The sequence below is a fragment of the Carcharodon carcharias genome, chromosome 8, assembly GCF_017639515.1.
Source record: "Carcharodon carcharias isolate sCarCar2 chromosome 8, sCarCar2.pri, whole genome shotgun sequence".
Lineage (NCBI taxonomy): Eukaryota > Metazoa > Chordata > Chondrichthyes > Lamniformes > Lamnidae > Carcharodon > Carcharodon carcharias.
In genome coordinates this window covers 16006929-16021428 of record NC_054474.1, presented here as the reverse complement: position 1 = coordinate 16021428, position 14500 = coordinate 16006929, and the positions used below count along the sequence as shown (strand labels likewise).

At 40.5% G+C, this 14500-nt stretch overlaps 1 protein-coding gene across 3 annotated transcripts in view; it reads left to right on the top strand.

Annotated features, from left to right (window-relative positions):
• rnf130 (ring finger protein 130) overlaps positions 1-14500 on the top strand; it is a 171380-nt gene that overhangs the window by 72402 nt on the left and 84478 nt on the right. For all 3 annotated transcript variants that reach the window (XM_041193888.1, XM_041193887.1, XM_041193886.1), the window contains exon 3: positions 7841-7912. In XM_041193888.1, coding sequence (XP_041049822.1) covers positions 7841-7912 — 72 coding nt within the window. The remainder of the gene's footprint in view (positions 1-7840; positions 7913-14500) is intronic.

Below are 14500 nucleotides of genomic sequence, written 5' to 3'. Positions count from 1 at the left end.
ATGTTTTTAAACACTATAATTTACGTATTTCAGCGGAAAGTTACTAGCTGTTCTGTGCAACGACAGTGACAATTTTAATTTTTGCTAAGAATTTTATTTTGAATATTATTGTGTGAGATTGTTCAAATAGCAAAGATTATCTCCTGAGCTATAGCTTTTAGCTGTTTAATGGATGTGCATACATCAGTGACTATAGCATATTTAGAAATTCAGTATTGGGTAAGTATTCCAATGAGAGTGATCAGTGCAGGTCAGTAAGTCATCATCAGTTCTGTTCACTATTCTATTTTTATTCACCTATGAGATCCCAATGAGGTCAAAGAAAAACAAATTTGTTATTTTTCACCACAAGAATTCTTTAGCAGATTGTGCCATATTTTTTCTAAAACTGTACATCAATAGTGCAAGCTTTAAAAAAAAACTTAGGATGCTACTGGATAGTATTAAAAGAAAAATGATCTAGAAATGATGTCTGTTTTTTGCAGCTGTGTAAATTATTGGTCAGAATCATTTATAATATTGTGTGCAATTCTAGATTATAAGGATATTTGACCCTTGAGAGGCTACAAGTGAAACAAAGTTTGATCCAGGTCTAGTACCAGAAGCCTGAATTGTGAGAAAGATTGAGAGGTTGGGCTTGTTCTCTTTGGAAAATGCACCAATATGATATTCAAATTTTCAAGACTCAAGGCAAGTTGATAAAGTTGATCCTGGCATTCTAGCAAAGGATTCAATTATAGAGTGGTGCATGTTTAAAAATAAGTTAAGGGAGAAAGGAAAGTCAGAAGTATGCCACACATAGGCTAAAGGTCATGGAACAGGCAGATGGGAATGAATGGGTTAAAGAGACAGTTAAATAGTTTTTGCAGACATAAGATTGAGAGAACATCATTACCCATGGAGGATTGAAATAAGTCAGAAGAGATTGGGTTTGTTGGGCCTAAAAGCATTTTCCTATTCCTAAATCTTATTTTATGTACTAAAGCTGAAATTTGCACAAGTTCACCTGAAGTTGATTTTGCAGTCAGTGGAGTTTTGCCAATAGGCAGAGGTCTATTAAAAACTTTTTAGCCAACGTACACACTATTGCTGTCGATATCCAAATCTGGATTTTTGTAACTCCAAGAGTTCCTTGATACTTGCAATGTGCTTGCACCCATATTCACTTAAGCATGCTGGGGTCCACATAAGAATGGAAGAACTTTAAGAAATAAAAAATAGCCATAATTTGAGTAATATTCAGCTATATCCTTGATAGGGAACAGACTGTGACTTTAGTGTGACTTTTGTTGCTAACATAGGCTTGCGGAGCAGCTACCAAGAGATGTGTTAAGGTATGGCCTGCACTTTTTAATTCCTGATGTGATGTCATGCTATGATCTGGCTGTAAACTAACATAACTATCACTGTATATTTAGGGGCAGAGACAGCTACAGAATGTATCAATTTGAATTTATGATCTCAGGGTTAAGTAAATGGGAAATTAAATGACAAGAATAACTTACTTATTCTACAATTTGACAACTCTTCAGTTTTATTGGTTAACTAGGTAATTGCAAATGATTTTGCAGATAGCCATCCAAAGGTCCATTTAGTGTCAACTTCTGGCCCAGCGACAAAATAGAATTCTTTGTGGTATAAAATTATCTTGTACACAGGAAGGGAAAAAATTGCTGATGCTTCACTTCCACTAAGTGCATTTTCCGTTGGATGAGCTTGGAACAGAATTTATATCCAAGAGAAATCTGTAGATCACTCGCTTGTTCCTTCAGTTAAAAATGAATAATAAATAAAACAAAAAACAAGTTGGAGAGATATTTAAAAAGTTCAAATTTTATTATTTCATGTTTAGTGTATTTGATTTCTGAAACGTAATCTGTAGGGAAAGTGCTGTAACTTTCATACCAAGTCTGTAAAATTGCTTAATTTCTGTGTATTTAGGATATTATTTTTAAGTTACTGTGTGAAAATTGTAGCAGAGGTAACATACTTGAGCAGGCCATGCAGAAGGTGGTTGTGTTGCAGTAATCTTTGTGGCTTCAGAATTGCAAAGAGGTTGAACAATTGATGTCGATCTTTTAGTTAAGGTGAAGCTTTTTAGTCTACACTAATTATGACAACATCTCAATAACTTAAAATTACTCCCCTGAATTTGAATTTTTTGAATGTTTATATCTCGGTTTCCTTGTTTTATTAGATTTCTTCACCTGTCTACCATATCGCTTGGTGTAAGAACGTCAACACGTTTTTCCATTACTGTTATTCTTGTTCTGTGATGGAATAATGTGGACAGAATTGGTTTAAACTGTGTTCTTGCAAATCCCCTTAAATGATGCTGATAATATTGTCACAAACATGAATTTTAGGGCACTTTTAGTTACTCAATAAGTAAGCTAGTTGGACGGCATTGAGCTAAGAGAAATGTCAGGATTAAAACAGAAATGCTTCTAAAACACAGAATTTTGATCACAGCAGGGGAGACTATAAGGAAGAAGATTGCCTTTTTATATTGCAGCAATGTTGGCTAAGACCATGCATCAGAGATTGTGTACAATAATTCTGTGGCTCTGGAAAAGCAATCATAGAAAGTAACAGCATGATATGAAAAACATGAGGCCCCTAATCCCTATCTTTCAATCTGTTCGAAGAACTTCAGAAGAAACTTCTTTACCCAGAGTGGTGGGAATGTGGAACTCACCACCACACACAGGGAAGTTGAGATGTATAGTATAAATGCATATAAGGGCAAGCTAAATAAGCACATCAGGAAGAAAAGAATAGAAGGGTATGAGAGTTAGATGAGGCAGGAGACTTATGGAGTATAAACATTGGCATGGACTTTTTGAGCCCAATTGCCTGCTTCTGTGTGTATATTCAATGTAATTCTGTGTAGCTTGAGAGTCATAGAATGCCAGATCGTGTTGCACCTTTCAGAAAGTGGACCATAAAAGAAATTGGAATAAAAGGTGCAAGATTTTCACTCAATTAAAAAGAAATTTTTACTTCAAGCTCAGATAGTTTGAACAGGCTTGGAGAAGCCATATTCACAATTTGCAAACAGATCCTGTATAACATCAGGTATAAGACTGATGTGTATTGATCTGTAAAGCGTTGAAAGATTAACATTTTGTAACAATAAAAAAAAGTAAATTATCAGATATATTGCTGTCTCTAGCTTTTGAAACTGTTTAAAAGAGTGGAGATGTGATTATCCAACACTCGGTATAATTGAGTGAGTCCAAGAAAGGGGTGAAATAATTTTTCACCCCTTTCTTGGACTCACTCAAGTTCTGTCAAAGGGTCACGAGGACTCGAAACATCAACTCTTTTCTTCTCCGCCGATGCTGCCAGACCTGCTGAGTTTTTCCAGGTAATTCTGTTTTTGTTTTGGATTTCCAGCATCCGCAGTTTTTTTGTTTTTAACTCGGTATAATTGCTTGGTAGAGAATCTCCTGCAGTGAATCCTCTTCCCACTCCTATCCTGTTATCTCGGAAGTTCTCCAAGGACCTGTTCTGGCCTGCTCCTATTTCTGATGATACTCAGCTCTGCCTCACCACCACCATTTTGATCCCACCACTGCCTCTGATTTGTCATGCTGCTTCCCTGACATCCAATTGTTTCTATATCCTCAGCTGCTCTTGGTTTTGTTTAAAAGTGAAACTGACTATAATGAAAAAAGCAAGATATTTGTATAAACAAGATTGATTATGGTCTGTAAGTTTTATTTTTAAAAGTTCATATTCTGCCATTGGGTTCAGATAGTCTAGGACTATCAGCAGGTCCTAGAATCAGTTTTGGGTTTTTGCCATTAGATGATCTCAGCAGGGACATTGCAATTACCCTCAGTGTTACTGCCTTAGGGAGAGGAATTTGGCCGGGAGACTGCTCCAACCCTTCTTGAAATGCACATATGCTTTCTGAGGGAGAGATTTAAGACCAACTATATTTCTCTGTGGTCAAATAACCTGACAATATCAGCATAGAATTGGGCATCCCGTACCCAGAAAACCTTTAGTAGGGCAGGAAGAAAGAAGGGGAAACTTTTTCTTAATTCAAGGCCTAAAATTTCAGTTGTTGGTGAGAGCAAGATAAATGAGAGGAGCCCAGTGAAAGACGTGGCTGGGAACACTAACAGAAGTTAGTGAAAAGTTTTCATAGTGCTGAAAAGCCAGTGGCCATATTGTGTTGACGGGAGGAGAACAGAAAGGATGGCCAGAAGTTTTCACGGAGGCAGTGGACTCTTCCCCTGGCTGAAAAGTCAGGAGTGAGCTCTTTTCCACCAGGCCAGGAAGCCACGACCAGACTTTCCCATCGTCAGGTTGTCAATTGCCTGAAATGGTTGCATCCTCCTCCATGGGAAGATGTCCTGCTTTCAAGATCTCTCCAGTCCCAGCAGCATCACGTGAAGTGGTGGCCACTGCTAGAACTGCAGCAATTCCCCCTGAGGAACAGCAATTGATACCGGATCCTGAGAGAACTCAGGGCAGCTTCCCCTGTGTCAGTCAGCAGACCCCAGCATGGAGGTTTAGAAGTTGCAACTGGGGAGCTGGACAGGTGGGGAACAAAAGGGCGATGATTACCATTGGAGAAGGATCTCCACAGGGCACGGTGCCTGAACAGGAAAGCCCATGTGAGGCTGACAGATAAACTTTGGCGGCCTCGCACATGGTGTGGATTCAACTGCCATTTGTAAAATGGCAGCGGTGGGAGGAGGCTCTTAAAGAGGCCATTAATGGGTAAAAGCCTCATTTTGCCTAAGGCCAGATTGCCTGAACATTGACTCTCCCTACTGCTAAAAGTCCAGTGGAGGTGGGTAGGCAATGAGCCTGAGGCCCTGGCCCATCATGCCACCTGATTTTTATGACCCACCCACCTGTCAGCCTGTTTTCCAGGTTGGTGGATGGTAAAGGGGCATAAAATTATAGCCGATATGTAGGAACCATTCTTATTCCACTTTCATTTCACTCAGGCCCAACTCTGCATAAATTTGCGTGTAACATTAGGATTCCCTATAGTTCTGGAATACCTGTAAGTGATGAGTTCAAAGTATAACTTTATTCACGTAACCTTTTAACGGCTACTAGAGATAATAACCAGAAGGTATTTACTGTGTTTAATAGATGAAAGGTTTGTTCTAACGCACCAATCTTTTGGAAAGCAACTATGAAATACATTGCTGCTTGTAAACTTAAGAAGTTAAAAAAAAAAATTCCATCAGTCTGGCACCTACAGTAAATAACCGATTCCCCTGAATGACTTTTTTTAAAACAAAGGTGATTAGTTTGAAACTGCAGTTGGATCTGACAGTAAACTGAGAAGTGAGATCAACTCTTCAGCTCTTAAATGTAACTATTTTAATTGACATATTTCTCTTCTAGGAAATTGTAATAAAGTTTCAGAACTAATGAGTGGTATTTTGCAGAAATGTTACTTAGTTATTATAAAGTATATCACTTAACTTTGTGGGATATACATTGCCCTCTATAAAATCAAAGAACAATTAATTTTTAAAACACAGGACAATACATCTCCATGCCACTAAGCCTGTCAAATGCTGTACATGATTGCAGTTAAGGATGAGGAAGACCATTTGACTCATCTTACGTAATCCTAACCTCCTAGAATTTCTGATACCAGTTCAAAATTGCCTGTTACAAGTTTTAAAACATGTCTCCTAAGTTACACTTCAACAGTTTAATTTAGAGCAATATCCCAGGTTAATTTTTGCTGTACTTTGTTTAAAAAAATTAAACATTTATTTATTTATCCTTTCATGGATTGTTAGCTAAGCCAGAATTTTTATTGCCCATCCTAATTGCCTTTGAGAAGGTGGTGGTGAGCCACTGCCCTGAACTGCTGCAATCACTGTGGTGTAGTTACACCCACAGTGCTTGTTTGGCATGGAGCTCCAGGATTTTGACACAGCGACAGTGAAGGAATGGTGATATAGTTCCAAGTCAGGATGGTATGTGGCTTGGAGGGGAACTTGCATGTGGTGGTGTTCCCATGCATCTGCTGTCCTTATCCTTCTAGGTGGTAGAGATCACAGGTTTGCAAGGTGCTGTTGAAGGAACCTTGGCGAGTTGCTGCAATGCACCTTGTAGATGGTACGCACTGCTACCACTCTGCGTCGATGGTGGGGGGAGTGGATGTTAGAGGTGGTGGATGGGGTGCCAATCAAGCAATGCCCACATCTGATTCCATCTAGCATAATGTTGAGCTGAATTGTAGTGTTATAAATATTCCAAAGGATAATGCATGTTGGTGTTTCTCAATCCTCTGTTCCTGTATTTCATCCTCTCAAGCTGGTGGTTAGAGGAAATGAACCTCTTGTGTAAATTCCCTTTTCATTGAAACCTGCAAGTTCCTCATCATTGTGGGTTCAGGGTTCTTTGTGCTCTCAGCACTTGTCCATCACTATTGTATGGCTATTCAGAAGAATACCCGACTGAATAGTATGGTGATGTTTTAATAATAATTCATGGAATGTTACAAGAAGGGCTTTGTGTTGAAATTTTGGAAGTTTTCTTTATGGCAATTATAAAAGGGAAATATGTGGCAGAGACCAAAAACTGAAAGAAAACCAGTAATAGACTACGTTTTAGTACAAAAAGTGGACTTCATGTTTCACTACATACTGCTGCCATTTAATGTTTTGAATAGACAAATAACCACTGTTTAGTAATACTAGGAATGCTTATACAATTTAAGATGGTTCAGTTTGCTGCAGTTTCAGGGTTGCTGATTTAGTGCGTTGCACCTTTTGTAGAAGGGACCTGAGTCAGCTCAAAATTGTAAAGAACACTTGGAACATGAGACATATTCTTCATGGAAGTGAGCTGTGTCCAAATCCCAAGAGCTGCTAATCTGGTTTTGATTCTAGATTACAATCTGGCATTTTATCAAACATCTGAGAGAAATTACAATAAATATTTTCAGACCCTACATAATTTTGTTTTGACCAGTTTTTGGTTTTTATTTAATAATTAAAAGGTTTGTTAATGATAAGGTACTTTAATCAAATTATTGTTTATGGATCAGAACATATTATAATTTTCGCCTCAAAGTGACGGTTGTCAGCACAAGGAAATGGTGCACTTCCTTTTGGGCTCCCAGTACCAGCAGCTTCTACTGCACTGCAGAGGTATCTACTTCTGTGTTTGGTAGTTTTCCATGACTTCAATGATATTCAGATCACTGCACACACTCACTCTCTCTCTCTCTCTCTCCTTCAGATATAATTTTTGTTTATTCCAATTTTTTTTAAAAATGGATTTATTTTTACAATATAGATTTTTTTTAATTTGCAAAAATAAAATGATGCATCAAAGACTTAGATTTGGTAAAAGTAATATCAAGACTGGAGTCTGTTCTAGATCTAGAATTTTCACAAATAAAAAAAATGTAATTTCTGTCACCCAAGTAATCACTAAGTATTGGTAAGATACTCAACTACATCATAGCTAAGCCTAATCCTCTGCTCACAGGTGCATTTCCAGTAGAGGATTGCAGGTGTCTCAGCCCATTTTCCCCTTGTGTTAAAAAAATCACTGGTGAGTTGTAGCACCATTGAAATCCTGAGTAAGATTAGCTAACTCAACACAACACAGACTGTGTCTGCAGTGAAATGCAGAACTCTGGTGTTTAGAAATGCTGACTATGGTATTCAAGTTGAATAATTATTGGATGAATCATCATTTTGTTAAAAGTAAAGCATTGTCCTCTAAAATATGACCAGAATTGAACCTCGGATCTGTAACCTGTTTTTACCCTCACCTTTCCTCTTTGAAGCGCGTTTTTAATGCTTTTTTTCTCTTTTTTTTATTTGTATGAATCCAGCGTCAACTAGGGGATGTTGCCAGAAAAGCTACCAGCAAATTAACTACCAGAACTGTTAGAAAGGGTGATAAGGTAAGTACTGATGTTGATGCTCTTCTTGAGTTGCTGAATTATTCGACTATAGCATTGATGTCTGTGTTTTATTAAGAGAAGGCTCAATACTCAATGACATCTCACTTGTGCTAATCTAGGTATATGAACCTCTGCATATATAGTTGTGCTTCAATTTGAGAAGAAATTGGAGCCCCCAGTGGCTGCAGTAAATAGAGTATGGCAGAAAGCATTTAATTATACTTAATTCTTAAGTTTACCTGTCTGAGGGGTAGTGGGAGATGGCAAACACCAAAATAAGTCCGGGAATCTTGATTTCATAGAGTGATACAACACAGAAGGAGGCCACTCAGCCCATCATGCCTGTGCCAGCTTTTTGTGCTGTGGCACTGTGAAGTCATGACTGGCGTTGGTTTCAGGGATTTTGTGTAGGCTGCAGATCAAAACTGCTAGGTATTGCAACAACATGAAAATACCAGGAGTAAGCTGCTCCTGAAGATTTATACATCAAAATGAAATTGTTAAAAATATAAACTCAGCATAAAAATCTTAGTATCCAAGAAGTTGGGCAGGTTGGCTATCCTTTCATTGACAGCCCTTTTAAGGCAATATGATTTTGTGTTCTTGACACTCAGTACAGTACTGAGGAGGTGCTGTACTGCCAGAGGTTACATTAAATGAACGTTTCAGCTTATGTTAACAATTCAATGGCACTATTCAAAGAGTAGAGGGGAGTTCTCACAATCTCAAGCCAACATTTTTTCCTGAACTAACACCATCAAAAATAAATAGCTCGTCATTCAGCTCATTGCTCTTTGTGGAGTTTTGTTCTTGCATTTGCCTACATAAGTCACTGCACTTCAAAGCAATCAATTGTGTAAAGTGCTTTGAGACATTACTGAGATATGTAATAAAGCACTATATAAATTCAAGTCATTGCTCCATCCTCTTTCTGACCCTGAGAAAACACACTACACCCTGGAGACACAGAATACATTCCTTTAAACTATATTCATTTTTTGATTGGAGAGTAAAGTTTCCCAAGTACCATAAAATTTCTTGTGATTTTGCACACCCACATGAAGAATAAACCTATACATAACAATAGGCTGACTATGGTGTTATGTTGTTAAAAACTGGAAAATTATTCATTACATGCCCTTGTGAGAGCTATAGTGCAGTGGAGAAACTTGGAAGCAATCAGTGTACTCAGGTGTATGATAACAGTCCAAGGTGTTTAACTTGATTGTGACTAGATTGCAGAAACAAACTGCCGAGCATTCCACGAGAAACCTGAGAGCAGCTATTCGTGAGTTGAAGAAAGTTTTACTGTGTGTGTCCGTGACCAATATTGAAGGAGTTGGGGTCAGCATGATGATGTGGTGGCATAATGGTCATGTTACTAGATTAGTAATCCAGAAAACTGGACCAACACCAGAAATGAGAGTTAAAATCCCACCACAGCAGTTATGGAACTTAAATTAATTATATAATTAATCTGGAATTAAAGCTACTATCAGTAATGGCTACCATGTAACTACCAAATTGTCTTAAAAACCCAACTGGTTCACCATTATCCTTTAGGGAAAGAAACCTAAACGGAAATAGCCTGGCAAGCAGATGTGTCCAAATGTGATTTAAAGCATCAATCCACATGGAGCACAGCAGTTCAAGAAGATGGCTCACCATTATCATCTTCTTGAACCATTAGCTATGAGAAATAAATGTTGCCCTTGCCAGTGACACCCACTGTGAATAACTTAAAAAAGAAATTGTCAGAATTAAAGCTATACCTCTTAAAAAAAGGCAGGATGCATTGTTTAAGACCATTTTACAGTAGCATAATCTGTCTAATTACCATAAATGGTGGGGGAAAGTTAATTGACATTTTTTATCTCGAATATGGTCACACCCCAGATGAGAACACACAAGTTCAGGAAAAAGATATTGTGACTGATGGGGAGGCAGGTAGCAGGGATTTAGGAGAGGTTGAGAAGGAGGTCCTGCAGACACTGGTCCTGTCCAGAAGGTATGATGTACCCGCTATCTGTGAGGACAAGAAGAAAGACTGCGAGAAGGACAGCCACAATTCAGAACAAGCCGCCATGGTGGAGAAAGCTGTTCAGCGGAGGCAGAAGAGCAGAATAAAAATGTGGTAGTAATAAGGGACTCTATTATTGGGAATGTAGATAACATCCTCTCCAGCCAAGAACAAGAATCCAAATGGGTGTATTACTTACTTGGTACCACAGTAGGGGATATCTGACAGTGGCTAGGGAGGAACCTGGAAAAAGAGGGGGAAAATCCAGTTGACATGGTTCATAGGGAAAAAAAGATGTAGGTAGGAACAAAGAGGAGGTCCGGCTGAAAGAGTATCAGGTGTAATTAAAAGGCAGGGCCTCAAGGGTAATAATATCAGGATTATTGCTAAAGCCAGATGCAAATTGGCATTGGAGCAGGCAGATGAGCAGAATTAACACATGGCTAAAGGGTTGGTATATGAGAGATGTTTGTGGGGGGCTAGTACCTTGGATCCCCTTCCACGTCAAAAGGGATGCGGTTAGGGAAACCAGTGTCTCACAACGCTCCAGCTCTCACTTATGATTCCCAAGTAGCTGGTTGTGCACACCAGCAGCCATACCCGAGGATCTCCACTTGGCAGTTGTGCAGAGCTAAGTCAGGGGCTCATCAGTTTCGGCTGAAATGGTGTGGAAACATCATCCCTTGAAGAATGGGAACTGCAGATGAGGTAGAAGATCCTAACAAGTTACGAGGGCAGTGGCTCAGAAGGTGGAGACTGGCAAGTTTTGTGACACATCCAGGGCACTGTCATGATGCTTAGGAATACAAGTCACCTGTGAAGAGTTTGGGACCTCACACAGTATAAGCCCCATAGTTAGTCTTGGAATGTCATCGACATACCATGACAACAGATTTGAGTTCAGAAGTAGGGATGTATTACTGCAGTTATACAAGGCCTTGGTGAGACCACACCTGGAGTATTGCATGCAGTTTTGGTTTTCCTACCTAAGAAAGGATATACTTGCCATAGAGGGAGTACAGCAGAGGTTCACTAGGCTGATACCAGGGATGGGAGGATTGTCGTATGAGGAGAGATTGGTTTGACTGGGCCAGTATTCACTAGAGCTTAGAAGAATGAGAGGGGATCTGATTGAAACATATAAAATTCTAACAGGGCTACACAGCTAGATACGGGGGGGGTGTTTCTCTTGGTTGGGGAGTCTAGAACCAGGGGCCACAGTCTCAGGATACGGGCAGGCCATTTAGGACTGAGATGAGGAAAAATTTCTTCCTCAGAGAGCGGTCAACCTGTGAAATTCTCTACCATAGAAGGCTGTGGAGGCCGGGTCAGTGAATATATTCAAGAAAGAAATTGATCAATTTTTGGATATTAGGGGCATCAAGGGGTATGGAGAGAAAGTGGGAATATGGCGTTGAGATAGAGGACCAGCCATGATCATACTGAATGGCAGAGCAGGCTCCAAGGGCCAAATGGCCTACTCCTGCTCCTAGTTTCTATGTTTCTATCTCCTGGTAGGAGTGGCTACAAGTAGGACAGGAGGAAAAGAAGGGTGTGAGAAAGAGGGGTTCCTTTTCGTGGGACAATGGTGCCAGGTCTGAGACAGGAAGCAGCTGTACTAATGGGACAGGCTTCAACTGAACCTGGATGGGATACCTGTCCTTATGAAAAGGGTGGTGACAACAACTTTAAAACTAAGATGGGGACAGAGATCTACAAGTAGTCTAAATGCAAAAGGGCAGGACAGCACAGGAAAGAATAAAGTAAGGAAGAACATTGATGACAGGGCAATAAATAGAGTTATCGAATGTAAATCTAAAAAGAGGAAATCCTATTAAAAATGAGTTAAGATGCCTGTAAGGAGAATGGCACGCAATGCCCTTAAAATCAGGGAGCTGGAGACATTCGTGTTGGGAGGAGCCAGATGTAGTAAGGATTACTGAAACATGGCTACAAAAAAGTCAGGACTGGGAATTAAACATTGCAGAAAAGATAGGGTGGGAGAAAAGGGGAGGTGGATAGCTGTAGTTATTAAGGATAGCATAATGGCTGTAGAAAAAGGGGATGTAGCTATTGGCAAGACAAAGTGGAAACCATATGGATAGGGATAAAAGATAAAGGATTAATCATACTAATCGGTGCAGTCTACAGACCACTTAATATTGGAAGGGAGGAGACAAATTAGGGAATTGAGTGAAAAAATATAGAATGATAATCATGGGGGATTTCAACTACCCTGATATTAATTCAACAGAGGAGGTAGGTAAAGGGATTAAGAAAATGGAGTTCCTACAATGTATACAGGACTCCTTTCTAACCCAATATGTCAGCCTTGCGCAACTGGCAGCCTGTGGGCCATATTGCAGCCCCCAAGCCCTCTGGAGACAGCCCGCCAAACTTATTGGACATTCAGCTGACTTACATTTCAAAGATGCTGTAAAACTGCTCGTCCTACCACAGGCTGTTTCTCCCTGCTGCTGAGATTTGGAGCGAGGGGAAGAGAAAAACAATGCCTTGGAGCAAGTTACAGTGGGAGATGGAGAGCAAGAGCAGGCATTGGAGGGAGAGCAAGAGCGCAAGTTTTGAAGCAAGGAGTGGAGAGCGAAAGCGGGTCTCGGAGCAAAGGAGAGGTGGGGGACTGAGAGCGGGCCCATGAGAAGGGATGTGGGGGAGCGAGAGTGGGCCCCTGAGAGGAGAGAGTGTGAGTGGCCGCCTGAGAGGGGAGGGAAGGATGGGAGCACGCAGGCGTGGGACTGTGCGCCTGTGTGCGATGGGGAGGGTGTGCACACGTGCCTGTGTGTGACGGGAAGGGTGTGCACGCGTGCCTGTGTGCGATGGGGAGGGTGTGCGAGAGTGCGCGTGAGGGAGGAGGGGCGGGTGTTAGAGAGAAGGGGCAGGGTCACAGAATTGTTACTGTGCAGAAGAAAGCCATTCGGCCCATCGTGCTTGCAACGGCTCTTAGAGTATTTTACATAGTGACAATTTCTAATCTTTTCCCCTAAATCTGCACGATGTTTCTAGTTAAATTATCATCCAATGCCCTGTTGAATGCCTCAATTGAACCTGTCCCCACCACACTTCCATGCAGTACATTCTAAACCCTAATTACTTGCTGTGTGAAAAAGTTTTTTTTCACCTTGCATTTGCTTCTTTTGAAAAACACTTTAAAACTGTGCCCTCTGGTTCTTGATCCGTTTATGAGCGGGAACAGTTTCTCCCTATCTACCCTGTCCAGACCCCTCATGATTTTGAAAACTTCTATCAAGTTGCTTCTTACCCTTCTCCTCGCCAAGGAAAACAGTCCCAACTTCTCCAATCTTTCCTCATAACTGAAGTGTCTCATCCCTGGAACCATTCTTTTAATCCTTTTCTGCGCTCTCTCCAGTGCATTCACATCCTTCCTATAGTGTGACACCCAGAACTGTGCACAATACTCCAGCTGAGGTCTAACCAGTGTCTTATATGTTATTCAAAACCTCCCTGCTTTTGTACTCTATGCCCTATTAACAAAGCTTAGAATACTGTATGCTTTAGAAACAGCTCTCTCTACCTGTCCTGCCACCATTAATGACTTATGTACATATACACCCAGGTCTCTCTGCTCCTGCACACATTTTAAGAATAGTATCCTTTAATATACTGTCCCTCCATGCACTTTGTGCATCACCTCACACTTCTCCACATTGAACTTCGTCTGCCACCTATCTGCCCACTCCATCAATGTGTCAATGTCCTTTTGAAGTTCTACACTGTTCTCCACACTGTTTACAATTTTCCTTGTTTTGTGTTGTCCGCAAACTTTGAAATTATCCCATGCACACCAAGATCTAGATCATTTATATATATATATCAGGAAAAGCAAGGGTCCCAGTTCCAACCCCTGGGGAACTCCACTACCAACCTTCTTCCAGCCCAAAAAATACCCATTAACCATTACTCTCCTGTTTCCTATCTGTCGGCCAATTCTCAATCCATGTTGCTACTGTCCCTTTTATTCCATGACCTATAACTTTCCTCAAGTCTGTGTGTGGCACTGTATCGAACACTTCTTGGAAGTCCATATACACTAGATCAATGGCCTTGCCCTCATCAACCATCTCTGTTACCTCTTCAAAAATCTCCAGCAAGTTAGTTAGACACGATTTTCCTTTAACAAATCCATGCTGACTTCCGAATCAATCTACGTTTTTCCATGTGACTATTAATTCTATCCTGATAATTGTTTCTAGAAGTTTCCCCAGCACCAAAGTTAAACTGACTGGACTGTAATTGCAGGGCAGAGCTTTACAACATTTTTTGAACAGGGGCGTTATGCTTGCAATTCTCCAGTCCTCCGGCACCTCTCCCGAATCTAGGGAACATTGAAAGCTTATTGCCAGTGCCTCTGCAATTTCCACTCTTGCTTCCTTCGATACGCTTGGATGCATCTCACCTGGTGCCAGTGACTTATCAACTTTAAGTACTGACAGCTTATCCAATACCACCTCCTTATCAATTTTAAACCCTTCTAGTGACTGAGTTTCCACCTCTGTCACCATGGCATGGGCAGCATCTGCCTCATAGGTGAA